The sequence below is a fragment of the Rutilus rutilus genome (genome assembly GCF_951802725.1).
Source record: "Rutilus rutilus genome assembly, chromosome: 3".
Taxonomy (NCBI): Eukaryota; Metazoa; Chordata; class Actinopteri; order Cypriniformes; family Leuciscidae; genus Rutilus; species Rutilus rutilus.
The window spans coordinates 18,438,822-18,458,394 of record NC_140211.1 but is presented as its reverse complement, the minus strand read 5'-3'; the positions used below and the strand labels follow the sequence as shown (position 1 = coordinate 18,458,394).

At 37.8% G+C, this 19,573-nt stretch overlaps 1 protein-coding gene across 2 annotated transcripts; it reads right to left on the bottom strand.

The window, feature by feature from the left end:
- Positions 1 to 896: 896 nt before the first annotated feature.
- Positions 897 to 18,028, bottom strand: pelp1 (proline, glutamate and leucine rich protein 1). Of its 2 annotated transcripts, XM_084403976.1 has the most exons (18): positions 17,859 to 18,028; positions 17,587 to 17,651; positions 16,576 to 16,681; positions 16,298 to 16,447; positions 12,768 to 12,839; positions 12,626 to 12,685; positions 12,364 to 12,520; positions 12,154 to 12,286; positions 11,967 to 12,054; positions 11,749 to 11,837; positions 11,158 to 11,271; positions 10,752 to 10,896; positions 9,899 to 10,052; positions 9,757 to 9,812; positions 9,420 to 9,644; positions 4,626 to 6,425; positions 1,932 to 1,973; positions 897 to 1,432 (listed from the first exon to the last, which is right to left on the bottom strand). In XM_084403976.1, exons 1-18 carry the CDS (start codon positions 17,997 to 17,999, stop codon positions 1,340 to 1,342), a joined length of 3,690 nt encoding a protein of 1,229 aa, XP_084260102.1. In that variant the 5' UTR covers positions 18,000 to 18,028; the 3' UTR covers positions 897 to 1,339. The 2 variants fall into 2 exon arrangements, with proteins under 2 accessions (XP_084260102.1, XP_084260103.1); XM_084403977.1 differs by lacking the exon at positions 1,932 to 1,973.
- Between the last annotated feature and the right edge of the window lie 1,545 nt (positions 18,029 to 19,573).

Genomic DNA, 19,573 nt, shown 5'->3' with positions numbered 1-19,573 from the left:
GCAAAACTAATTTGAAACTAAACCTAATTTGGTGAATACCAAGTGACCAACAAGTTTCACTTATTATTCAGTGGTCTGTTTCATGTTACATAATCAGCTCTATTAATATGGTTTTTAAAAAAAGGTTTTGACATAAAACATGACTTATTGGATGAAAATTACATAACTCAATTTATAATCAATAGATACAGAATATGTTTCAAAATATGTTTCGAAAGTATGCAAAACATATTTGGTTGAGGAAGTACATAACATGCAGTGCTGTGTAATGTAAACACATGCTAGCTGTTCTCTGACATGTTAGATAAATGGAAGGTGATGTATGCTACCGTTCAAAAGTTTAGGGGTTGTTTTTTTTGGAAAGAAATTATAACTTTTCTTCCGTGGAAGAAACTGTAGTCTGCCTCGACCCAGAGTCTTATCAACAGCAATCTTTTGAACAGTAGTGTAAACTCAAACACATGGTTTAATGTTCATCCACACATAGTTTTATGTCATTTTTGCATAAGAGATATTACTGTTAACAACATACAGGGAGCACTGGACTATGTAATCACACACACAGCATGCTTTCAAAAGATAACACTAACGATCATTTAAAAGGAACGCAATCATATATTGAAATAATACCAAAAATATTCAGACGTCAGGGATGAGCAGGATCAGAGTCCAGGAAAGATTATAAATGCAATGCTGTGGTCATGTTTTGCATGCCATTTCTCCAGGAGTTCACCATTTAGTGGACATCTTACAGCAAAGAGCTTTTCTGTTAAAAGTGTCTTTGAGAACACTCATACCGCAAGTTACCCATTACAACACGTTGATTTCATTCAAATCGTGGTTATAATTTACTTCACCTAAATACTGTCTACTTTCTACAGAATCCATGAGCAAAGTGTGATAACAGATTCACTTTATTGCATGATCTTGTTAAACAATGCCAAGTATGTGTTACATATACAAACGATATTACAAAAAAAGAGGCCACAAAAAAATTAACCATATTGTCCAACTGATAAAAGCACTTTCGAATACTTGAAACTACAGTATCATCATACTTGTATTAAGCTGCCAGAAAAATAAAAATACCAACAATGACCACCTAAAAGTCATCTCTCAGCTTGTGAATAGTTTTTGCTGTGTTCAACAATTTACCAATGGTAATGGACTTTGAGCCTGAAAACCTAAAACTCTTTCAAAGAAACTTTTCTAGTGCAACTACAACAGAGGTTGATGGGACATTATTAATCGTATGTGACTGTGGTATATTTCAGGACCTTACTATTCATTGCAATGCTCCTCTGATGTGAGATTAGAGTGAATGAGAAGCTTGGTCATATTAGGGCTGTGATTGTGAGGCACTATGATCGTCATCGTCTGGCGGGCAGTCAACAAAGTCTGCCAACATGGAAGCCATTACCTCATCATCTTTCTGGAAAAGAATTTGAGAAAGAGGAGAGAGTGAGCTCGAGGGAGAAAAAAGGCTCAGAATAAGCAACAATTAGTGTCCGCACATGTTTGCATGCCACTACCATAATAAACAGTACAAGTCACAAGTAAACTACCCACAAAAGATATAAACAGTACAAGCAACAAGTAAACTACACACAATAGATTTAAACAGTACAAGCAACAAGTAAACCACACACAAGCAATATTACTGCAAGACATACAAGGCACTCTCATTTGTTTTGGCTTCCTCAATTGTTTAAACAAAAAATCCAAACTGAGGACAGAAGCGTACTCTACGCTAGTGTTGTCACAATACCAAAATCATGACTTCGATACAATACCTGGCTAAAATATCTCGACATACCAATACTGAATCGATACCATAGCAAATTTATTTTAAATAAAACAAATGTGAAACTAATTGAATAATATTACAGAATTTATAATGTCAAAAAAATAAAAAAAATAAATAAACTCACTTGACCGGAGTGTTTATGCCCTGATTTTTGACCATTCCCTTCCTATTATAAAAATAAATAAAAAAATGATTACATGCAAGTGTGAACGTCCTTACAGAGATGTTTGCAACAAATCACATTGGCTAACCTGTTCCACCAATTCTGAACTGTTTGGGATAGTAGTGGGTGATGTGACATCTTATTATTTCATGACATGAGTAATTCAATTTATTTTTTAAATGTAATGTTCAGATAGACTACAGTAGGCCTATATAACTTTAGCAATCAAGTAAGAAATTAAATAAATGTTTAACAATGCATAGTCTTTACTCTATAAATTAACTATACACTCACTGATTCTTAATAAATATATTGCAGTAATTTAGTCAAGCAGTGGGTGATTGAACAGACCACAGCAGGTTTATTAGGCTGCTATCACTTTAAGAGCTGCACGGTTCCAATACATTGGAACACGTTCGATTTCTTTCTCAATTGTTTATGTCCACTAAAGGCATACCTGAATGTGTTTACGTGAATACTCGCCATGATGTGCATTGATGTATTTTTGACCATTCAAGCACAATAATCCACAAAAGAGAACTAAATTCACACTCGAATGCTGTCTGAGAGGTTGTTTTTTTTTCATGGCTTAGCGCGTTTAACACTTTTTAACATCAAAAACGTGTTTTTTTTTCTCTTCCTATGCATGCATGTTTCTTTGTTGCTCTAAGGGGTCAACAACTGTGCGCTGCACGGGTATATTTTACTCTCTGCATGGAGTGGAAACAAAGCTCTGCGCACACATGTCCTGACTCCTGCTGTCACACATCGATGCAAATTAAGAAATACAGCTCTTAGGATGCTGTCAAAGTACCGGTACTAATAAAATGTGGAATCGTGCCTTTTCTAGAAGCAGGATATCGTGATACCTTTTCTGTACCTGTATATCGTGCAACACTACTCTACGCAAGTATGCACATGCTGATGTGAATCCTTGGATTCTGTGTGTGATTACAATGCATTGCAAACGCACAGTGCTGTTGTGCATAGTCTGTGTGTTCATGCGCAAACCTCAATACTCAAGGAGATACAGTTACTAGGAAAAGTTGCCTTTAAACAGCTATTATTGAGACAACTGTCCTTTGCAGCAATGCTGAGAATGCAACATTAGGGTTTCTCTGTCTTAAAAAGTACTGCGGTAATCAAAATACAGACAACTATTAAAAAGTTTGTAAGATTGTTTTTAATAGAAGTCTCTTTTACGCTCACCAAGTATGCATTTATTTGATCAAAATACAGTAAAAACAGTAATATTGTGAAATATTACCATTAAAATAATTATTTTCCATTTTAATATATTTTGCAATTTAATTTATTCCTGTGATGGCAAAGCTGAATCTTCAGTGATTTCTGAAGGATCATGTGACATTCTAATATGTTGATTTGGTGCTCAAGAAATAATTCTTATTATCATCCATGTTGAAAACAGTTGAAACTGACCCCAAACTTTTGAACGGTAGTGTACAAAATTGTATATATAGAATTATTTTTCAAAAAAAAAAGACAAATCACATTAATAAAATAAAAATACAACAACGGATTGCTACAATTACTAATTTTAATACTACCAACAACAACTAGTGTACAATTATTACAACTAGCCTACTACTATTAATTATTTTATATGAATTCATAAACATTTTGGTATTTTCAAAACGTTAGTGGGTACGAAATTAACACCTGCTCCCCATCACATTTAAATGGTGCGTAACATTTTATTGCATTTATTAAATGCAATGTCATCAGTTTGCCTAAAAGAACACAGAACATTATAAAATGTTACGTACCATTTAAATGTGATGGGGAGCAGGTGTTAATTTCGTACCCACTAACGTTTTGATGCACTATGTACAATAATAATATTTCACTAGTTCGTTTGCCCCGTCTTTTTTCTTTTTTCTTAAAGCCGAGTTCAAAACTTTGATTAAAACGCAGTGCTTGTCACAGTCACTTTTTTTACCCAGCCGTCCAATGACAGTGGAGGAGGGACGGGAAAAAAAAATACTACACCGACCAACCATCCTACTTACACAATGACTGAACAATGGAGAAGGTAATATTGCTGGTTACTGCATTTTTATATTCAGTAATATTCTTCAAAATGAGATACTAGTAACATTACTGCGGTGGATATGCCAAATCATAGCAACCAAACGTCTCAGCTGGAAAAACACTGCACTTTCAAAGTGCTCTCAAGGGCCACCAGCTGGCTGTTTTCAGACGAGCACCAGGCATTTCTTCAGCTGGCTAAAAACGCTTTGTTAATTGAAATACGTATTGTTATGCATATGGCCTATTAGTCTTATGCATTTATGCAATATATTGGAGCCAAACTTGAGAAGAGAGTCCAGAAGATTCTGCAGCATTCATGGATACGTAATTTGCGTAGTTTTAATTCATAGGCGGGGTTTATGCAAATTGTGGATGAGCGTCCCTATTTACGAATGATTGGAATTCATTAACATGCATGTTTATCTATCAAATCTGATGTTTACAAAGCGTTTGTGAAAACAGAGGAGAGTTTTTCAGGAAGGTCCGTATTACATGCAAATTTACTCATATATTTAAGAATGTTGCATGAATGAGGCCCAATGTGCGTTTTGAGTCTAAGAGAAAGAAATCTGGACCAAGGTTAGATGGATATTACTCCGTTACCTTTTTCTTTTCGATGCCTTGTTCAGAAGACTCTCCTTCCTCACGATCCCCCATTTTCCTCTTCGTTCCTCTTGCATCTGCATCATCTCCCTGTTCACCGCTCTCTTTCTCTTCCTCAACGGTCTCATCTGCACTCTGTAACACCTCCTGCTCTGTTGTGGATGGTGCGCTCTGATTGGTTTTGTCTTCGGGCTGTAATTCCGTTTCTTGCTCTTGAACTTGGCCCGCTACAGTCAATTCTTGACCCTGTTGTGATGGCCCAGCTTCTTCTTCGGGATCTTCTGGCCTTGCCACTTCCTGCTCACATGTTCTCACTTCAGGTTCAACCGCCTCCACTATGGTATCCTCTTCAAGGCCCTCTGCATCTCCACCAATTACAAGAGTCTCTATTTGTTGCTTGCCAACCACAGCTTCATTTCTCTCAACCGCTCCAATGTTCTCAATTTCCTCCACTGTGCCCTTCTCCTTGATCCTGTCATCTGCATAGACACTCCTCACACCCTCCATCTCCTCGATCCCTGCTTCTACTTCTCGTTCTCTCTCCATGCAGAACATTTCCATCCCTTGCTGCTCCTCCGCCGCAAACATGACTTCTGCCTCCTCCTCGCCCATCATCCCTCTGTCATCGTCTCCCTCCAACGGCTGGATCTCCTCACTCTCCTCTTCGTCCTCATCCTCCCCCTCTTCATCTTCATAGTCATCAAAGTCCTCTGCCTCACAGTACTCATCATCCATGAAGTCGCTGCCTTCCTCTTCCTCCTCTTCGTCCTCCAGCCCCTCCTCCTCTTCTTCCTCCTCTCCTAATTCTTCATCCTCCTCCAGCTCCTCTTCCTCGTCCTCTTCGTCATCCGAGCTGTTGATGTTGATGACATTCTGGTCCACGTCGTTGCCTGGAGGCTGCGGTTGGAGCTGACGGCTGGTCTGAGCGATCTGGTTCTGAAGCTGCAACTGTAAAGACAGGCCCAGTGTTGCCGGCTGCCCACCTGGAGAATTTTGCATCAACATCTGTTGAAGTTGTGGACCACCAGTCAGTGAATCCACAAGACCAGCAGGTGACGCTGAGAGTGAAGCAGTAGTTGAGTTCAGAGGAGGCACCAGAGACACAAGCTGGGCCGTCTGGCTTGGTCCAGGGAAAGAGTTAATGTTATTAACGTTAGCTGGCAGAATCTGATGGGGAATGGAGCCGGGCAGCTCGTTAGTTAGCGAGGTGTCAACTGATCCAACCTCTCCCACTACTGGGACGGATGGCTGCAGGCCACCTACCACAGATACCGGTGGCTGGGACAACGATTGTGCATTTGCCGCTCCATCTTGCATCTCTATCATCATACCTGCTGGCATAATAACAACACTATCATCTGAATCACTCTCCAAAGAGATCTCCACATCTTCTGGCTCTTCTTTGTCGTAGCGGACAAAAACTTGTCGTTGGCTTTCAAGGGCTCCGAGGCCTGCCAGTTCACCCGGTTGGGACGGAGAGAGCAGCAGGTCACCTGGGCTGGCCGTAGTGCCTGCTGGAGTTGGAAGAACCGGGGGAGCCAAAGGTAGATGGTTCTCCAGAGAGCCAAGGAGGGTAGCAGGGCCTAAACCCATGGGATGCCTGGCAGGAAAAGGAGGCCCTGTTGTGGGTCCACCAAGAAGGGTAGGGATGGTTAGTGAGGGGTTTTGGCCAGAGGCAAGGACAGGGGCAGATGCAGTTGATTTGAGAGTTAAAGGGGTGAGAGGGAGAGAGATTGAGGGTGTGCGAGGATGAATAAGAGTGTTGCATATGGTCAGAGCCTCAGCACAGAATGACGATACCTGTAGGAATACACAGAGAGAGAAAACAAACAGGAAATGTCAGTGGTCACATTTTCCGAGGTCAGTACAAATTTGACTATGTCAACAGATAATGAATATAACCATTGTTCAAAGAGTAACAGTAACTGAGAAGGAATACCCCATCTAAAAACCAAAATTATCTCGTTTACTCACATTAATACCATCCCAGACTTTCTTTTGTGGAACACAAATGAAGATGTAAAAAAAAACAAGTCTATATAATGCAAGTGTATGGGACCTCCAAAGTTATTTGTGTTCCACAGCAGAAACAAAGTCAAATATCTGGGATTGCATGATGGAGAGTAAATAAATATACATTTTGGGGTATCTATGGGCAAATTATTTATTTATATAATAATAATAATAATAATAATCACCCACAGATACCCCACAATTAATATTCTGTTATTTACTCATCCCCCTATTTTGTGTCCTCCAGAGGAGAGTAAATCAAACCAGTTTTGAACAAAATGAGGGTGAATAAATGAAGACAGAACTTTCCCTTTTTTTTGGCTGAACTATCCTTTTTAAACAGAGTACAGGTTAGATAGATATGGAGAAATCTGATAACTGTGTGATGAACCACAGACAGAGGCAGGTCTATGCCTCTTGGTAGTTTCTATTCTAGTGTTAAAATAGGCTGAATTTAGCCTCGGAAACAATAAAAGAACCAGTTTGCCAGGCGTAATGTTTCTTTTTAACATCTCACTACTTTTCTGTACACCTTTGTAAATATGAAACGCTGTCTCCAGTTACAGTCTCTTGCGTCATTAGAAGCAAATAGCCACTACACCACCCAAAATGAGCATTCACAGTAAAAGCAAACAGCCACATAAGAGGACAAATACACTTTCTGTCATAATGAATGTTGCTGTACGTCAGTTATTGTATACTTTAAGACTTCTTTTTAAAAACATGTTTGCGTGTTCAAACAGGTTTGGTTAATATGTCATTAAATAGTTTAAACTGGAAAGTACACAAAGGGCTTGCTTTTGGTACACTGATTTTACAAATCAGGTTAAGATGAACAGAACCTGTCAAAAGTTTGGAAACATTCAAATTTGTTCATGTTTTTGAAAAAGGTATCTTATGGTAAAAAGGTAAAAAATTATAATTTATTCCTGTGATGGCAAAGCTGAATTCCAGTACTCCAGTCTTCAGTGTCACATGGTCCTTCAAAAATCATCCTAATATGGGATTTGCTGCTCAAGAAACATTATTAAATGTTGAAAATAGTTTTTGCTGCTCAACATTTTGTAACAATGATACTATTCAAACATATGTGGTAAGATTAAAAAAAGAGAGAGAAATTAATACTTTTATTCATCAAGGATGTATTAAATTGATCAAAGGTGACAGTGAAGACACTTATAATGTTACAAAAGCTTTATATTTAATGAATGTTTTAATAAATTTAATAGAATGTAAATAAATGATGTTCATTGAATGTTATAGTCAAAGAATCCTGAAAAAAGTAGCATTTTCACAAATTAAGCAGCACAACTTTCAACATTGATAATAAAAGAAATGTTACTTGAGCACCAAAATCATCATATTAGAATGATTTCTGAAGGATCATGTGACACTGAAGACTGGAGTAATGAAGCTGAAAATCCAGCTTAATCACAGGAGTAAATTACATTTTAAAATATATTTAAATAGAAAAGTTCTTTTAAATTGTTTTTACTGTATTTTTGATTAAATAAATGCAACTTTTCATTACGAATCATGAACGAACAAACATTTTCTAGATTTAGATGAATAAATCCTGTAAATTTTAATGTCTACATATACTAATACATTCAACATTAAGTTGTATAAATTAACATTAATATATTATGAACAAACATTAACATTGAACAATAGCATATTTATAAATAATTAACCTATATTAGGAAATGTTGTAGAATGTTTTTCATTGTTAGTACATGATACTTAAACCTTATTGTAAAGTGTTCCTTAAATACCCTGTTGAATGTCAACACTGATTTCAACAACCTCTTATTACAACACGTATTTACTCAACCCTGTGGCCCTTTTCAGTGCTTCTGCTTTCATAAGCACAATGCAATAGGGAGGAACAACAATAATGTGAAACTAGCTGAAAAATACTGTAAATCAGCAAACAAGTGAGACTCCCTCTGGTGGATAACATTTAGATGCCAAGGAATATTCAGGGTTCAACCTTTTGTGTAGCATTTTATCTTGAGTAAAAACACAAAATATGGGATATATGTTGAAGACTAGCAAGCCACTGTGTGTGTGTGTGTGTGTGTGTGTGTGTGTGTGTGTGTGTGTGTGTGTGTGTAAGCACTTCTTCAGTAAAATGTTTGCTACATAAGCTGCTAAACTATAATTGTATTCTCAATGTGTTTGGACAATTAAGGCACAATTAAATATTTAGATGTATTTGTGTTATATAGCAAAATACCAAACCAAGTGGCATTTGTTTTTTAAAATAAATAAATAAATAGCTATTTATGTGCTATAAATATATAGCACAAGTACACTTTTCATTAAAAAGTTAGAAATTTGTTAGATTTCAAAATATGTTTCAAATACATTGTTCAAAATGCAGACAAAAAGTATTGGACACTTTCTGATGTTTCTGAAATTGTTTCTGATTTCTTTGTGATGAACAACACCGGGGCCTCTTCTGCTGGATCACCTGAATTAACCTGATGGGAACTGACTTTATACACCATGAAAAATGACTGAGACCAAGTGAAAAAGTGGCTTGGACAAGGGAATTCTGAGAAAAGCTCTAGCAAAATTTTGTTTGTAGAAGCCACTTGGTTTGATATTTGTATCTTTTACATATTTTTAAGTGTGACATAAGCGTGTCACTGTATATTGTCTACACTACTAAAACACCTTTGATAAATCTAGACTTAAAATCAAATCACACACAACGCTTCCATCACTTACCAGGAAGACAACAACCCCAAGTTTTGACCAAGGACGTTCACTCACCATGATGTTGCGATCTCGCCGGCCGTGGCTGAAGATGGAAACCGCGCAGGAGAGGGAAGGAGGCCAGCGGGGAGAGGGCACCAGCACAAGTGCCAGTAAGAGGCGGTAAAGCTCTCGGCGAGGGGTAGGGCTGCCATACTGTCCACTGACAGCACCGACCTCCAGCAAACAGTGAGCCTGCTGCTGCAGACGCACACACAGAGGCACCACCAGGTCTTGGATCCTCTAACAAGGGAGGGCGTGTTTAGAAGAACAACGTAAAACACACTTTTCCGTACGTGTACGCAACATAAAAAGACTTTAATACCCAAGCACGAACAAATTGTAATGAACAAACCTTATGCAGATCTTCCTTTAACAAAGTTCCACTGGTCAAAATGATCTGTCTTAATGCTGTAAAGGAATCATTCTTCATCAGCAAATGTTGTTCATTTCAACCAATAAAACTTTAAATTAACTGATCGTTACTGAGCGCTCACCCCGTAGAGCAGCAACGCATGTGTCTTGATTGGCTAGCACATCTCCTTTCCTCTGTAGTGACATTCCTTCTCCTATTCCCTTAGTCCGACGAGGACCTGACTTGCCAGCAGAACCAATCAGGTCAGTCATGGATGACTGTTGTCCAGAACGAAGCTAGACAGCAGAAGACAGAACCGTTGGAGAAAGAAATAGAACTACTTCTATTGAGGGGTGAGGGGTGGTGTGGCGCATTGGATAAGACACATGCCTTTGGTGTGAGAGACCCGGGTTCGAATCCACTGTGAGACACCAATGTGTCCCTGAGCAAGACACTTAACCCCTAGTTGCTCCAGAGGTGTGCAACCTCTGACATATATAGCAATTGTAAGTCGCTTTGGATAAAAGCGTCAGCTAAATGAATAAATGTAAATGTACTTCAAGCAGGGCTATACTTGAATGTATTAATTCAGTTTCTAAAACTCAATGACAAAATAAGCAAAGATGGCCATCAGACACATTTGTGGGTGATGTTTTATATTACAATTTACTACAACTTTAAAATATAATATGGCGATATGGTGTTCAAGAAACATTTATTTTCAATGTAAAAAAAACATTGTGCTGGTTTATATTTTTGCAAACCGTGAAACGGTGATACTTTTTTTTTTTTTTTTATGATTCTTTGATGTATAGTAAGTAAAACCACTTATATGAAATAGAAATGTTACTGTCACTTGATGAATTTAACGCATCCTTTCTTGTTAAGAACAATATCTGTATCGTTTTCGTTAGTTATTGTCCTTTTTGTTAACGGGCCTTGATTGTTACTAATTACATACTTATGGTGTTTGATACAAACACCCTTAATCTTACCTTGACTGCTTCTGATCCTGGCGTGATGTCACCCATCAGATGAGTGAACAGTAACTCTGTGTGGGACGGGCTTCCCTGAAGCAGAGAGACACCCCCTACTCTTACCCACAGTTCTATGATACGGTACACGGCCACTCGCACTGCACTATGGGCAAAACATAACATCATACAAGTTAAAAGCTTGAACACTTGACTAAAATAACAATGAGTAAAAAGCTTCAATAACATAGAAATACACTGACGTGGTAAATCATGTCTTCAATGAAATGTGATCACAAGTGTTCAAGAGGAAGCATTTAAGATTTGTTTGTAATGGATGTACAAATAGTATAGTCTCATCTGACCACTTATTACAATGCGTAAAACAGGTTCATATTTCTGGTCATCAATGGTGTTTCCGTAATACCTGTAAGCTCTTTGCTGGCCCAGACTAGCCTCAGGCAGAGGCGTCCATGCAGACAGAGATTGTGAGAAAAGCCTTGTGAGCACACTGCTATACTGGACCAGTCCACCACCCACACTGTACCAAAAAAACATGAAATTAATACTTCAGCTACTCCTGGACACAAATAATTTAACCAGCAACCACTGACACAATTCATTAATCAAATCAAGCAATTACACAATTCATGTAATATAATATTAAATATTCAATTGCGTTGTTGGAACTCTATAATTTAACGGTAAGTTAAATTAAATCAGTAATTGTTAGGATCTCTGTTATGTTATAATTTTTTTATGTTTATTTAAACAAAAACAGGCATTTAAATATGATATGCATTTAGACATGTCTCAGTGTTACGGCCCTATCTATTTGTGTGAAGTGCCAGATGGTGGGGTGTACGTGTTGGGGACATCCTCATTTGATTTTTTTTTTAAATAAAAATAGTCGTTTTCTTTTAGGATTAGGTAATATCATTTATAACTAGCTGTATATAAAAACAATAAAAGTCTATTGAATGTCTCAATTTAAAAGAGTAAATGCATGTGTGCTTACGCCTTGATGAGAGCAGAGAGAAGCTCTAGAGTGTCGTTGTGTATAGAGGGTAAAACCAACAGCTTCAGACAGCCCTCTCCTGTTGGACTCTGAAACAAACTCCTTCTGTTAGTGTCCACATCCATGTTAAGCAAGTATAGTGAATCACATCATGAACAGCGACAACAATATCATTTAGATGCATGAAAACAGAGATAGAAACAGAGTTAAAGCCTTACAATGCTCTTCGTGTTGACAGCCAAAGCTCGACACACCAAATTGAGAACATTCTGAACAGGCAGACGGACTGAAGATGCAGGATCAACACTACAAGAGGAAAGTACAATATCTCAATGTTATTAAAAACGTTAAAAAAAAATCAGCATTTGAAATAAAACGAATTAAGCCACAGAACATTAGCACAACCTAAGAGTGTGTTTAATAGCCAGACAAATAGCCTTGTAACGGTGATGGAGCTGAAGGATCAGAAGTGGATCTACATCATCCAGGGGAGCGAAAGGGAGTTCCACACCAGGACCCTCATACTGCACTGTCCCTTCTAAAAACAGTGAGCACAGAAATTAACAATTTTGTTTCTCTCAATACAACAAAAACACTCTGACTCCAGCAACATACCTGTTTCTGTGCCCTGGTACAACTGTCCCAGTATGCTATTGGCTGATGCTAGAAGGCTGTGCAGCTGATTGGTCCACCCCTCAGCCTTGTGCCCACCTCCCCCTCGTTCCAACACCCCACCCAGGGAGGGCAACCGGCCATAACACTCACAAGCCACCTACCAATAATGAAAAGTCAGAATTATGATGCAGAAGGTTTGATTCAACTACGGACAGTATGCTTTCATTTCCAGTATAACACTGAACAACTGGATGTAACCAACCTCTTGTACTTTAGGATTATCAGAGTCCATCTTAGAAAGGAAATACGCTCCAAGCTTATCCTGTAAGGGGACAATGTTAAGCATTTTTTAGATCCAAAGTAACTGCATCAAAAAAATAGATATAATCAATGGATATACTGACCCTCAGAGATCCGCAAGCCCGTGGGTAGTAGATCATACACGCCATCATTCCTTTCATGGCAGCTAGGTGGCACTATGACAAAAAGTTTGATTCCTTTGATACTTTTTGCGACACAACAAATGTAATACTCACTTCATTAAACCATATACACTATCGTTCAAAAGTTTGTTGTTTGAAAGATTTTTTGATGCTTTTTGAAAGAAGTCAGTCATGCTCAGGATGCATTCATTGCAACCGAAAAATAACAGTAAAACAGTAATAGTGTGAAATATTACAATTTTAAAATAACCGGTTTCTATTTTAATATATTATATATTACGTGATGGCAAAGCTGAATTTTCAGCAGCCATTACTCCAGTCTTCATTGATTTCTGAAGGATCATGTGACAATCTAATACAATGATTTGCTGCTCAAGAAACATTTATTATCAAGGTTGAAATTAGTTGTGCTGCTTAAAATTTTAGTGGAAAGAGATATTCATCTTTGATGAATACAATATATATTTTTTTAAATAGAAATATTTTTTTTTAAAGAGAAATGTTTTGCAACATTGTCTTTACTGTCACATATGATCAATTTAATCTGTCCTTGTTGAATAAAAGTGATAATTTCTTCTTTTTTTTTTTAAACAACAACTTTTGAATAGTAGTGTACATATAGACCACCCTATGGTGAAAATCAAGTTAAGTGTTGTTTATGTCTATGTGGTGTTTTTATTTGATTAAAGACAAACTATGCGCAAATTCATCAGTCAACAACACCATTGCCGAGTACTATTTTCCCCTTAAAACTGCAGTTTACCAAAGCACTTTTCTAACATGTCTGTGATTTTTAGAGGGCAGCTATCTGACACTGAGATGGCGAACGGGAACATGGTTTGTGTAACATAAGCAACATACTATTAGCAGTTTGATAACTCAAGACAGGAATCGACTCTCGTTGTCGACTGTGTTCGAAATCACTCGTTCACGGATTCTCTAATACCTAACTAGTGCATGGCAGTTGAGTCCACTATATTAGGAGTGAAAGAAATAAAATGAGGAATTCAGACACTAATGTATTACACTGTGCGTGAGCTGGAGCTGTCACAGAAACATCTTTGTCAAATACATTTATCCTGCACGTCACTTACTTTAGAAATAAATAATAGTCAAAGTAACTTGTAATTAATTATACATATCTGTGTTATTTTAATGAAATAAATTTGATTTCCATTTTCAATGGTTAACCTATTTGTGTTCATAATTAAACCACAAATCATTAAAACACATCACTCACATCAAGAATAAACACAATAAGTGTAAGTGATTGTATGTACTGTATATATTTTTAATATCTTTAACTCTCCTGCCCAAGCATCTTTTAAGACAGTGAGCCAGTTTACATGCACACAATACGCTGATAACAATCAAAAACCAGTTTATTGGAATAACCTGATTTACCCGTTTACATGCAAGTCGGTAACCTGTCAAACTAAACCGCATTTACAAGACTGTATTAAAAAAACAGGTAATAGCCCGGTGGTGATGTCAAAACGTAAGCATCCATGTATTTCACTCAGAGTATTCTATTTATTATGCAAGTTGTGGTGTTAAATAACCAGAGTATTTCAAAACGTCCTCTCATTATATTTGAAGTTTCTACAACTGTACCACTTGTCTTTTGGCTGCACAAAATGAGATTTTTTTTTTATATTTCTTGGGTCAAGAAAAAGTCAGAGTTTGCGATGTATATCTCCTCAACCACGAAACACTCGCTGTGGATGGATATGCTTATATCTGCTGTACAAGGACTCTGCTGTCACATATCAAAGAGGCGCACTTCAATAAGCCGACAGAACGCAGGTTAAGGTGTTATGTAAGAGTAGTGCTGTTGATAGGTTTATTCTTAAGCCATTTATGACCGTACGTTGATAAAGGAAAACAGTAACGCGTCCATATAACCAACATCACAAGACCATTTTAATGAGATTAATTCATTAAAGGGTTAGTTCACCCAAAAATTACTCACCCTCATGTTACTCATCCAACCCCGTAAGACTTCCGTTCGTCTTCGGAACACAAATTAAGATATTTTTGATGAAACCTGAGAGCTGTCTCACTCCTTCATAGGCTGCTAGGTAATTTCATCTGCCAGCCCAGAAAAGTTAGTAAAGACATCGCAAAAATAGTCTAAGTGACTACAGTGGCTCAACCTTAAGTTTATAAAGCGACTAAAATACTTTTTGTGCGCAAAAAACCCCCAAAATAACGACTTTATTCAACCATTCATTTTCTTCCGTTTGGTCCTCTGACGCAAGTTCATGAGAGCGCCACAACGCATGCGCGAAAACTGAGAAGGATGTCTGAATCGTGAGAAACCAATGAGAAAACGTAAAAGTGCCTTACCAGTGACTTACCTTTCACTTTCCCATCAAATGATCTGACTCACGTCAGAGGCCCACACAGAAGAAAATGAATAGTTGAATAAAGTTGTTATTTTAGTTTTTTTCTGCGCACAAAAAGTATTCTCGTCGCTCTCAGATTTCATCAAAACGATCTTAATTTGTGTTCTTAAGATGAACGAAAGTCCTTACGGGGTTGGAACAACAGAATTTTCATTTTTGGGTGAACTAACCCTTTAAAGAATACCTTCTTTCACGCTTATTAAATTCTGACAGAATTCAGACCATATTAATCCACGGCGGTTTCTCATGACTTTTCCCTCTGTAAAATTAGGTATCACAACAGCTAGTCATCAACAACATTGATTATTGGACTAATCTGGACAGTCACGCTAAAAGCGAGTTGTTTTAATGAGGGAATATTAAGGCTTTGTGTCCGAGGAAAAAATTAAACAATTAAGTGTGTAATGACTGCAATCTCGTATTATTCCTGACTAAATTCCGTATTATTTCTCCCTACAGTGGGAGTTCCGAGTCAACCTGAAACTAAACTCCCCTATCAAAACTCCGGCGTTTTGACCGGTGAGTGGATTCTGACTAAATTAAACACCACTGATTGCCAACTGCATTCAAGAGAACAACTAACATGTCTGTGATTGGCTACATTGTTTCCCACTGCAAAAACACGCAAATAGAAACATTTGACGTACTCCAGAGTGCAAACACAAATACGCACTGAAACGTTAACCAAATCCGTTTTACCGGGCATGCCTGTTTAATTCGCTCTTCCTATTCTTCTTCTGAATCAGTTTCTGGTTCAAACACATAGCTGAATTAAACCAATATTTCAACTTGCCATTGCGTAACATTTACTACAGTTGATCGAGTGGATCAGATAGTCCAAGCTGGTGTGATTGAGTGGAGGTGGGGACTAATTTGCATATTCATGGATCTGAGTATATATTAAATGAAACAAGGGTGTAGTAGAGTTACATTCATGCTATTTTAAGGCATGAAGAAAATATAGAAAAACACTTAAATATGTCCTTGTGATTATCAAAGATGTGTTTTAAGGTATAAAATTGACAACAGGGGGACTTTAACTGATGTAAATCTACATGTGACAAGGACATGCATGCATTTTACCTCCGATTTGAGGCTGAGCAGGGAGGTCAGAATGCCCAGGATGGAGTTGAGTCCCACCTCCCTGGCCAACTCTGGCAGCTGGGACGAGTACTGCAACAAGTCCTGCAGCACACTCACAGCAAGCTGCACGGTAGGGAGAGGGGACTGCGACTGTGTGTTTGAGAAGAACAGTAGATGCATTAGTAAATCATACAGAACTGAATAAAATCCGGAAAGACCTATAAAGTGGATCCAGGCAAGAGAGAAGAACAAGGCAGATGTCTGAAGACATTTCTCACCTGAATGACCTGCTGCAATGTTCGCAGCCATGAAAGGCAATGCTGCTGGAACACTTCACTTGAACTGTCCTTCACCAGCACAGACAGGAGACAGAGACCCTCAAACCTGAAACACACGTGATCAGAAAGTCAAGATGAAATGGAAGTAGCAACAGATCTTTTCTTCTGTATTGTTACGTACTTCTGAGAAACTTTTGAAAAGGAAAGAAATGTGGGGCGGGGACAGGCTATATCTATCAGTTGTTACTTGAATGGAGACAGATTTAATACGAGCTTGCATTCTATTGTAAGAAAGAGGCAGGGTTTAAGCAGACTTCTTCAAGCCTGCTCCTGGAGACCCACTGTCCTGAAAGATTTATTTCCAACCTGCTTCAGCATGCTTGTCTGTGATTTTCAAGCGATCCTGAAGAGCTTTATTAGCTAGTTCAGATGTGTTTGATTAAAGTTAGAGCTAAACTCTAAAAAACAGTGGGTCTCCAGGAGCAGGGTTGAAGACCTCTGCACTAAATGATTGGAGAAGACCAGCATACATTACTACAGAGAACTCTGTGGTTTCACCACAAGATTCAGGTGAAATGTATGGTGAGGTAAAAAAAATAAAAAATAAAAAATAAAAACATATGCATGGATGAATCATTCACAATGAAACACATGTAGAAAACAGATGACAACTTTAATGTTTTTGCAGAATGACTGGTTTCTAAATAAACGCAGTCTGGGATCACATCCTGGAGCCTCTGAATCTTAGAGAGAATCTTACTATTACATTTAATAGGCAATTCTATCTAAAACGACAGGAATTCAGTACAACATGCAACACATCATTCTAAGAGGCAGCAACATAAAAGTATTTCAACAACGCTTTGATCAGAAAAGGACAGGACAGAACTAAGATAAAAGTATAATTGAAGAGACTAAGCATCAGGAGAATTCGGTCATGCATGCACATAGTGACTTTAAACGTTTATGAAAACGGCAAGGAACTGTTCTTTACTTTTGTTGACAGCTCACCTGGTCTTACTGGAGCCGAGCCGTGTATTACTGATGCCGACCAGACCACCCACAGCTCCCGTGCTCTGAAGAACGATTAAAAAACACTGCCGGTTAATATAAACAGACATATGAACATCTCATCGGTGTGTTTTCAAGTGAAACAGAAAGATATAGGCTAAGACTACATATGAATACAAACACTAAACTAACGTTTCCATTTAAATAAAGGAAGCGTGCGCGCTAACAGTGTAACGTTAGACAAGACCGGCAGGAGAAACCTTTAGTCCTACCTGAGTCCCGACCACGCCATGCTCACGGTAGTTTGCTAGAAGAGCGGGTAGATACTCAGGTCTGTCCTCCTTTAGGACAGACACTAGTCCTTCTGTTAAGCGTGTTATGCTGGGGCCATGCAGCCAAGCCGCTGAAGCCATCTTAGCGCCCCTGTATGACGAGAAAACTCTGCGACGAGTGTATAGTTCAGGTGACGTCAACACGTCGCGTCGGCGGCTGGTATGCTCCAGTATGGTATAATAGACAAGTAAAAGAATAGAGTGCATACTACGCAAAGATGTTAACTGGTTTATAAATCTATGGTATAAATAAATACGTGTAGAACATCACAAAAGATCATTTATGCTAAACTTGAGGCGTTTATGCATTTTTGAAAAACGTTTAAGTGACTTTATGTAATGGAGTTACAGACACACGGCAGATCAAAATATGATTCCTCCCCCCCTTCCCTATAAAATGTTAAATAATAACATCTTCCCATCGAATAAAAATGCATTTTATTGGCTAAAATGGCATTGCTTATACAGTATATTTGAATTCATATCAATGTTTTAAAAACTTCATTTATAATCAGCCCATCAAGTTTGGACACATTTTATTGAATTTGTGTTTTTTCATGATTTTAAAAACATTGTGATCTTAACGTGGATTACTTGGAATTGAATTTATAGACAAATAAAAATGGCATATTCTTTACAAAACGAAACTTTTAAATGTTTGAAACTGATGGGCCGGATTGGAACTTTTTCAATAAACAATCCAGGATGGACTATATTTTTTTGTATATTTCACAATGTTTTTTTTTTTAATTACTAAATCATAAAGAATATGTCCTTTTACAGCTTTGTGAGTCTAAACAGGTGAGGTCAGTGAAAAGAGAGGTACAAATCTGTGGCATAACTATTATGAATGAATAAGTAAAAGACACTTGTGTGTGAGTCCACATGAAATGTTAAATGTGACAGTAACTTGTACATTAAAGGAGAACTCCGTCGAGTTCACGCGCGTGATCATAGGTACTAAACCTATGCGCGTGAACTCCACAATCGACTACTGTGGACTTCGACCGAAAACAGGATGTAAATACAGGTATGTGCGCTGGCTGAATAAACATCATTTTTATTAATATCTTTCACATCTACTGCAGTCAGATTCACCCGCGTTCACTCCGAAGGAATCACCCACATGACCTGTGCACTTGTAATGACACATCAAGGATGTTAAGAGCCTAAAAGCAGGTTTAAAACTTGCCCCATTGAAGTCAACAGGGTGCAAATTTTAAAAAGAGGATAACTCGGTGTAGGCAACACCTATTTTTGTCGTTGTTCTCTGTACTGACAGCACTCTAAATGTACAAAAAAATGAGCTCAATGTTAAAATTGACCGGAGTTCTCCTTTAATAGACAATTTCGCTAATTTATAAGGTTCATTTTCAAGCTTTCATTAAAATAGAAACTGGATTTAAAATAACATGTCCCACATTTTTTTGTGACTATAATATAATTGTTCTCAACAACTGTTTACTTCAAGGTGTTTGTAGGTGTTATTGAGTACTGAAATTTGTTGGATAATGGGTAGCGCTAAAGTTACCGGCGCAGCTTGATTTCAGTATTCTGCACTAATGACTCTTAAAGTTATAAATGTAATACAGTTCTATTTTAAAAAATCCCATAAAATAATGCTAAAGCATTTCATATTCTGCAGAAAAAGACAA

Coding starts and splice junctions, on each gene's coding strand:
- pelp1 (XM_084403976.1), bottom strand. CDS start 17,999: ATGGCTTCAGCGGCTTGGCTGCATGGCCCCAGCATAACACGCTTAACA. Junction 17,652..17,858: donor ATGGCGTGGTCGGGACTCAG/GTAGGACTAAAG, acceptor ATCGTTCTTCAG/AGCACGGGAGCTGTGGGTGG. Junction 12,840..16,297: donor TGCTCAGCCTCAAATCGGAG/GTAAAATGCATG, acceptor TTTTTGTCATAG/TGCCACCTAGCTGCCATGAA.